Here is an 8,197-nt window from a genome sequence, read left to right on the forward strand (position 1 = left end):
ACCCCTAACACGGACCCCGTCCTTTATTGTCATAAAGGCACCATTCAAGGTGCAGTTTACAGCTCGTTTCCATCATAAACGGTTCAGAAGTTATTTAATGTTGTGCTCGTCTTTAGAGGGCTGAAAGTTGCAAGTCAACTTTAATCGTCATTTACGTGCCTTTTCTCATTATCTGGACCATGAAACTTTGAGAGATTGTTTTTGAATGTCATTTCTTTGAAATTTTCTTTTTTTGTATTGTTTTTCCACGTTATATAGAACGTTGCGACTTCTGACTAATCTCGCCAGAGCGGGTCACATTTGAGTATTTCTCCTGACACAAAGCCAACTGGACGATCTGTGGTGTGAAGTGAGAAGTCGACAGCAGAGAGAGTTTCCTCCGGCTTCAGTTACTGCTGCTGCTCTCGCCCACACATTTGTGGCTTTTGACCTGCGACTGCCAAGTGAATCTCTTGTCGCAGACGCTGCAGCTGAACTGTTTCTGTCCCGTGTGCACCGAGAAGTGGTACGTCAGGTTGGCCTTCTGAGAGAAGCTTTTATCGCACACGGGGCAGCTGTACGGTTTCTCCCCCGTGTGGACGGTCATGTGTTTTTTCAGCCCTCCCTTCTGCGTGAAGCTTTTCTCGCAGTAGACGCAGCTGAACGGTTTCTCCCCCGTGTGGATCCTCATGTGGTTCACCAAGGCGCTGCGAACCGCGAAGCTTGTGTCGCAGAACGAGCAGCTGAAGGGTTTTTCTCCCGAGTGACATCTCATGTGACGGATCAAGTTCGGCCGCTGGGAAAATCTTTTCCCACAGACGGAGCAGCTGTACGGTTTCTCCCCCGTGTGATACCTCATGTGTCTCCGCAGACTGTCCTTGCGACCGAATTTTCTCCCGCACTCGGAGCAGATGAACGACTTTTTTCCAGCGTGAAACGTGGCGTCGTCAGTCGTCGGCCCCTTATTGTTCTCGGGGGTCAAACCTGGCGCCGGTCGCAGCGTCTCCTTACACTCATCATCGCTGATCTCAGTCTCAGGTTCAGAGTTTGAGTTTGAAACCTTTTCGTCGCCCAGCGGTTGTAAAAAACCACGTGGATCTGAGTTCCCGGCTGGTTCTGGTCCGCCACAGTCCTCCGCCTCCATCCGTCCACTGGAGCTACTTGTTAGATGTTGCTGTGACGACTCGGGCTCTTCATCATCGTCCTCGCTCTTCACAGGGACGGGAGAGGAGGACGGGAACTTGACAACAACGTCGGACTCCCTCTGACGGCTCCACGGCTCCTCCTCCTGCTCCTCTTTAATGTGTGGGAGCTCCGCTGCGTCCCGGTCCAGGCTGAAGCTCCACTCCTCTGTCCTCACCAACAGCTGCTGAACATCTGCAGCACAGGATGAACCACAAGACATATTGTTGAAGACAACACATTTATGTTCAGTCAATCAGCCTTATTAATGAGTACATTATCAGAAAATTATTAAAAGGATGTTGGTGGGTTGTTTTTTTTTATTAACACCAATCTTTATATTATTATTATCTTTATAAATATTGTTCACTTTATTGAAAAGACTTTCTCTGTCTTTGAAAAATAAATCTCATGTGTTTTACACATCACAATGCTCTTCTGTGAATTTCTGGAACTACAACACTTTGGTTCTTTTTTTTTTTTAAATCAGATTTAAATCATTACTCCTTCAAGCGCAAGTCTATGTCACTTGCTATATAAGATGCTTTATTCTGCTTCCCTTTTAACACCGTTTGTCCACCATGTCTAATTCTATACTGTATTTTATATGTTTGTTTGTTTTTTCAATTATTTTTTTTTATTTTTTATTTTCTAAAGTATATTTTGGGGGCTTTTTCGGCTTTGAGAGAGAGACAGGAAATGGGAGGCAGAGAGGGGGGGGGGGGGTGACATGCAGGAAACAACCGCTCGACACAGGATTCGAACCAGGGCCGCCTGTACTATAACCTCAACACATGGGGCTGAGCTAAACACCGCCCCTATTTTTAAATTTTTATTCTATGCTTGCAACACTATGTGCCGGGAACAAATTTCCCTGTCAGGACAATAAAGTTTATTTGAATTTGAAATTCATCATTTATGAGAGAATAAATCAGACAGGTTTTAATTCCTTAATTTCCTAAAACCAAGCGCACCAGGTATATTGTGACACCTGAAAAACAATTAAAATGCATGCACATCCCAAAATCTAAACGTTGGGTGCCAGACCGAGTGAATAAAAAGGAAAAAACAAAGTCTGCACACCAGCAACAGCTCAGCAACAGGGTGCTGACTTTCTTTTTTCCTATATTGTGGAGGTTGTGTTAGTAGGAAGAATGGGTCGTCCAATAAAAAAACATACTATAATGACTTGTTCTTGGGGGCAGCTGCATTGAAATTTCTCGATTTTATTAAATTAAAAACTGTACAAATTGCCAATATGGCGAAACATAATGAATTACCTGTTATTATACAAGGACTTTTCTGTGAAAGGGAAAGTGCCAAGAGATATGACCTTCGTGGTAACTATAAACTGGCACAGCAGCTCACAAGAACAACCCTTAAAGCAGAAGTAAGCTAGCCTGACAAGCCAGACTATATCACTAAAATGTATAGTCTGGAAACGACCGGTAGACCTCGGCTCAATCCAGGGGGCGGGATGAAGGCTGTCTTTCAAACTGCCTCTGCACGCAATAGGGTAGCGCTAGCTAGCGCTACGACCAATCAGAACAAAGAGCAGGATGACGTTAGCCTGACAAGCCAATTAAAATGTACGTCGTCATCGCGTTAAGCCCGCCCAACGACTCTCTAAACAGATAGAGCGCTGTGATTGGTGAACACAATCGGTGTTCGAGACTCAACAAGTTCCTATGGCTCGTTTCTAGACCCACCTACGGAGCAAATATTTTTGCTGCCGCTAGGGTGCGTCTAGATTTCTAGGCTAGAAGTAAGCAGAATATTTGTGTTAATATAAGTCTTAAATAGTTATATCTTCCGACAGCAATCACCTATATAGAGTGTTTGGTCTGAAACACGGGTGTGTCAGTCACTCTGCTCTGCTGTAAGCCGAGTTTTCTCGTATCCTACAACCTTTATCCAATGAGGAGAGAGAACGGCATAAAGGGCCGGTCCTCTCTGTGTGTGCAGCCAAGGGATGCGCGTGAATGTGGTGACGTAGGGACGAACGAACATTTTGGCAAATTTGTCTATCGCTATAATCCCTGTATCAGGGCCGGCCCGTGGCATAGGCCGTATAGGCAAATGCTAAGGGCGCCGTCCATCCAGGGGGCGCCAGCGCCACAAATGGGAAAGAAAAAAAAAAGTGTAACTTTCACTATAACTAGTTGGTATTATTCCTTAATACAAAAATAATCCCACGTTAATTTAAATGCAAAGCCTATTAAAAAGTAATAATATAATATGTTACAACATTACTTACTAAGTCGCCCCCCCCCCCCCCCCCCCCCCCCTCTCCCCCACATGCCCATTGGTACTGTCCTCCGCTCCCCCCGCAGTCACACACACACAGCAGAGGTAGGCTACCTGTCTGCAGTGGGAATGCTTTCAAGCCGTTTTCTTGTTAGAAACGCCACATTTTTAATTAGATGTGTGGATACTTGGTTGCATTAATCCTCAAAGTCGGCGCAAATGCCAGCCCGTTTGCGCGACCGTCTCGATATGTTTTTGTTTATATTTGGGTCATTTTACGCCGCCATTGACGACCTGTCATTCAAAAGAACAGCTGTGAAACGCTTCGAATCCGCAGAATCGATAGGAGAGAGAGAGAAGCAGTGAGGAGGATGAAGGTAGCCTACTTCAGAGGCTGAAAGTTCTGACTCATTTGATGAGGAAGATACTGAAAAAAGAAGAGTGAGTTGAGACTTCAGCCTGCTTAGACAGCAGGGCCACAGCTCCAGCTCCAGACCTGCTGAGCTCTCAAACCTTTTTTATTTTTTATTTTTTTTTACCTCTCAAACAGCACCACAGTGACAACACATGGAGGGTACATTATATAGGTTAAATATTGTAAATGTTGTGTTTTTTGTCTGTTTAGTTGATATTTTGTTTGGAGAAAAAAAGCTAATTTCTCATTTAGGGCTACACACATCTCATGAAGTTTGAAATGTTAAGTCAATATTTAGCTTCTTTTATTTTACATTTGAGACATTTGGTGAAAATAGAATGACAGATAACATTTATGCTCAAAAAGCAATTTCACAAAATTTCATTTTAACTTGTTTTCCACACTTACAGTATCTATTAGCTTTTATTCATACAGTATATTCCATTGCTTTTGTGAAGCTAAGACTTATACCCATTTCAAGCATCACAACAGGTTATTCTCATGACTGTAGACACATTTTTTTCATGTCTTCACCCAGGATTTACTTAATGACATTTTACTGATTGTTGTGCAAGTTGTGTATCTCGGGGTCAGAGGGGACATACAGATACACTGCTATGTTATCATTATGATCATTATTGATCATTGTTGGGGGGGGGGCGCCTGGGAGTAATCTCGCCTAGGGCACCAAAATGGCTAGAGCCGGGCCTGCCCTGTATTCATTTTTCCCTCAACGACTGAGCCAATCACAGAACAGGGGAGGGGGCAGCAAGACGATGACAACACTCCGAAGCGACTTTGTTGATAGCTTGTTGATCCGACATGGCCTTTCGATGTAGCGCCAGCATTATAAAGTGTTTATTCTGAAAAAAGAGCAACATTTCGCGAGCGGATTTCTGACGCTCTACATACGTCATTGGGTATGATTGATACGATTGGCTATAAGCTATGTACAGACGCATTTGATAGACATTTGTAGCGCCCAATAAACAGCACTGGGCTTTCGTAAACCACGCCTCAAATATGAAAAAATGAACGACTGAATCTCAATCTGCACTGAAATGCGGTCTGGTGTTAAAGCAGAAGTAAGCGATCCGGTCGTTTTGGCTAATGCTGCGTTCCAGGCAGGCTTTTGAAACCGTAAATTACAGCTTCAAGTCACGACTTATGACTTTGTAGCGTTTCAGGCAACCCACTCGTGTTTTTCCGACCTGTTTTACCTGTGAAAGTCACTAACGGCCACTCGTAACTTCCGACCCGTGAACTCGTACCAGATCAAACTGGTATGACTTCATAGGTCGGAAAAACACAAGTTACGAGTTTCCTTGAACGCACCATAACAGTCCTCGTCCCTACGTCGCCACATTCACGGCGTTCCTTGGCTGCACACACAGCCCTGCATGCCGTTCTCTCTCCTCATTGGATAAAAACTGTAGGATACGATAAATGTTTTCTCCTCGGCTCAGAGCAGAGCAGAGGGACTGAGAGACCCGTGTTTCAGACCAAACACTCTATGTAAGTGATTGCTGTCGGAAGATATATATCTATTTAAGATTTATATTAACACAAAAATATCGCTTACTTCTGCTTTAAAGGTAACTAACCTACTTCCATGACTATAGGCATTATGGCAATAGGCGAATTTGCCCCAAAAGTTGAACTATCCCTTTAGGCAAGGCAAGGCAAGGCATCTTTATTTATATAGCGCATTTCATACCAAGGCAACTCAATGTGCTTTAGGCTACATAAAGACAAAACATTAAAAAAGAAAAGAAGCACAAGACAGAAAAAAAACAAACAAAACACTAAAAACAGAGTTAAAAGTAAGAGCAAATAAAAGTAAAAGAAAAAAAATAGATAAAGTTTTAAGTTCTCAGCTATAAGCACGTGAAAAGAGAAATGTTTTTAAGTTTATAAACTGCACTTATAAGCAGAGCTGTTCTTCATTAACAAACCTCCAATCATATTATAATTAACCAGAGATAAATACACAGACACTAACTGATCGTCGGGGCTAAGTTGTGACTGAGCGGCCTGTTCTGTCTGTGGATCCAGCTGCTGATGCTGATCCAGCTGCTGCAGGTGTTGAGCAGATGTTAGCAGCTGGTTGTATCTCTGTCTGTCAGTCCGGGTGGTTGATTAGCAGCATTAGCTCGGCCTCGGTAACCCTGTTACACCAGCAGAACAACAAACTAACGAACGGTGAGAGAAGGAAAACGAACCTCGCTGCTGTTTCTCAGGTGTTGAAGCAGCAACAACATCCAACATCTGGCGGCGGTGATGGCGGCGGTTCATCTCCTCCTCGTACTCGGTGATGGTTTTCTCAAAGTGTCCGAAGATCTCCTCCACGGCCGCGGTCAGCCGCTGGGACACGAACAGCTTCAGACTGCGCAGTTTAGACATCTCACCGGCCGGAGGAGAGACAAACTAACCTACTGTTTTCCTCCTCGAAGCGTGAAGCGCTGCTGCTCTCCGTGAACATCTGGTGCAGACTGGCGATAACTTCCGGGTCGCGTTTTCAAAATAAAAGCTCGCCTGTTGACAGATTTTGCCAAACAAGACGCTCCACAACCATTGATCTATTATAATAATATATATGATTATAATAATAATTTGAGAGGGGTATTATTTCATGAAATCTGTGGATTAAAAAGAAAGTAAAAGGCTCGCACACCGCAGGGCTCCTAAATGCAGTCCATTTATTATCAGGAACAATGTAACGTTTCGAGCAGTTGCTCTTCGTCAGACATACAAAAGCCACATAGACGCCACCTTAAGTATCATATGGTAGTTATGTGACAACTAGAAAACAGGAAGCAGATACCGGTACAAACACAAAACCTAACATTTAACATGAAGAAAATATTAGAAAGTGCTAAAGAAAAAGTATACAAAACGGCATCCACTAGTAATACAAAGTCCTGTTGTATTCTAGTATTTTTTAAACATCAATATAATAAATTCCTGAGAAGAAACAAAAGCATGGGTGCAGGAGCACACACACACACACACAAGTAAATGAACTGTGTAATGTACGTACACATGCGCCCATACCAATGAAAACACCATAAATGTAGGTCATACCAGCCACAGCGTAGAAATCTCATATCACATATCATATTACAAATAGCATACATAGTAGAGAATTACATAAATAGTAGAAAAATATATCAAAATCTAAGTGTATTAAACACTATTGCGAGAGACACACAGGGAAGCTACACTCAGTAGGATATGCAAACAGTGATCAGGCATGAGTGCCGTCATGAAGTTGGTACATGCTACTGGGGCTACACCTAAGTACTAAGGCACAATAATATCAAAACACATTAAAGCACGAAGCAACACACAGATGAAAACAATAATGTGTGACATATTCACAATAATTACAGGAATGGACGAATTGGGTGACAGCTGAATAGACTGCTAAAAATAATAATAATAATAATAATAATAATAATAATAATAATAATAATAATAATAATAATAATAATAATAATAATAATAAAAAATAAAAATAAAAAGACAGCAATGGCTTAAGTTACCAGTTTTCACCTACATATGCAAAAATATTCTCTACTAGTCCCAGTTTGTCACATCAGTCATGTTATCAAAGTAAATCAGAAAAGGCATCCACACCTTGTTAAACTTGTCCTTACTACCTCTCAGGGTGAATTTAATCTTTTCCAACTTGAGGTGAAACATAATGACCCTGATCCATCTGGCATGGGATGGGGGTTTGGAGCTCTTCCAGATTAACAGTATTTGGCGACGAGCAAGTAAAGTAGTGAAAGCCACCACATTGTACATATTTAATGGCCAGACACAGTCCCCAGGTCTTACACCAAATACAGCTATTAAAGGATGCGGATCAATAACCATACCATAACCATTAGCTTTGTTCAATTAATTTCTGATGATTTCCCTTTAACCATGGCATTGTTTTCCTTTTCTTACTTTGGATAATGGTTTTGAACCTCTGTTTGTTTTCTTATTTCTTTGATGTGTTGATGATTCTCACGTTTACAAAAAGAACACATAAAACAAAACAGGCAGATCGATTTGGAGCCACTGACACGAATGAGTCAACTACTCTATTAAACCCCTGGCGTACCAGCTCGGCGTTCTGTGTCCTGTTGTAATTCTCTCTGACTGATTCGCGATAGTGTTGCCTCTTTCTCACTGAACACCATGCTGTCGCTCCTGCTCCTCTCTCTCTGTCTCTCACTGAGGGGCGGGCTTAGATTAAATTTATTATGACTTTGCTGTTAAACTTTGCTGTTCTTACTGTAGAAACATGTGGCCTACTGTAGATTAGCAGTGAATAAACTCATGTTGGCAATAAGTTGTTGACACAAAAGAAATGGCAATTAA

At 42.3% G+C, this 8,197-nt stretch overlaps 1 protein-coding gene across 1 annotated transcript; it reads right to left on the reverse strand.

Moving 5' to 3' along the window:
- Positions 1-367: 367 nt before the first annotated feature.
- LOC310993934 (uncharacterized protein) lies at positions 368-6,259 on the reverse strand. Its single transcript, XM_083982418.1, has 2 exons — positions 6,046-6,259; positions 368-1,356 (listed from the first exon to the last, which is right to left on the reverse strand). Exons 1-2 carry the CDS (start codon positions 6,224-6,226, stop codon positions 386-388), a joined length of 1,152 nt encoding a protein of 383 aa, XP_083838544.1. The 5' UTR covers positions 6,227-6,259; the 3' UTR covers positions 368-385.
- Positions 6,260-8,197: the final 1,938 nt, after the last annotated feature.

Source organism: Trachurus trachurus, assembly GCF_905171665.1.
Source record: "Trachurus trachurus genome assembly, chromosome: 11".
Lineage (NCBI taxonomy): Eukaryota > Metazoa > Chordata > Actinopteri > Carangiformes > Carangidae > Trachurus > Trachurus trachurus.

Bases quoted from the DNA above. Each gene is read 5' to 3' on its own strand.
- LOC310993934 (XM_083982418.1), bottom strand. From the start codon at position 6,226: ATGTCTAAACTGCGCAGTCTGAAGCTGTTCGTGTCCCAGCGGCTGACC. The intron at 1,357-6,045 runs GTTCGTTTTCCT...CCTGTGCTGCAG, and splicing joins ACCTGAGAAACAGCAGCGAG to ATGTTCAGCAGCTGTTGGTG.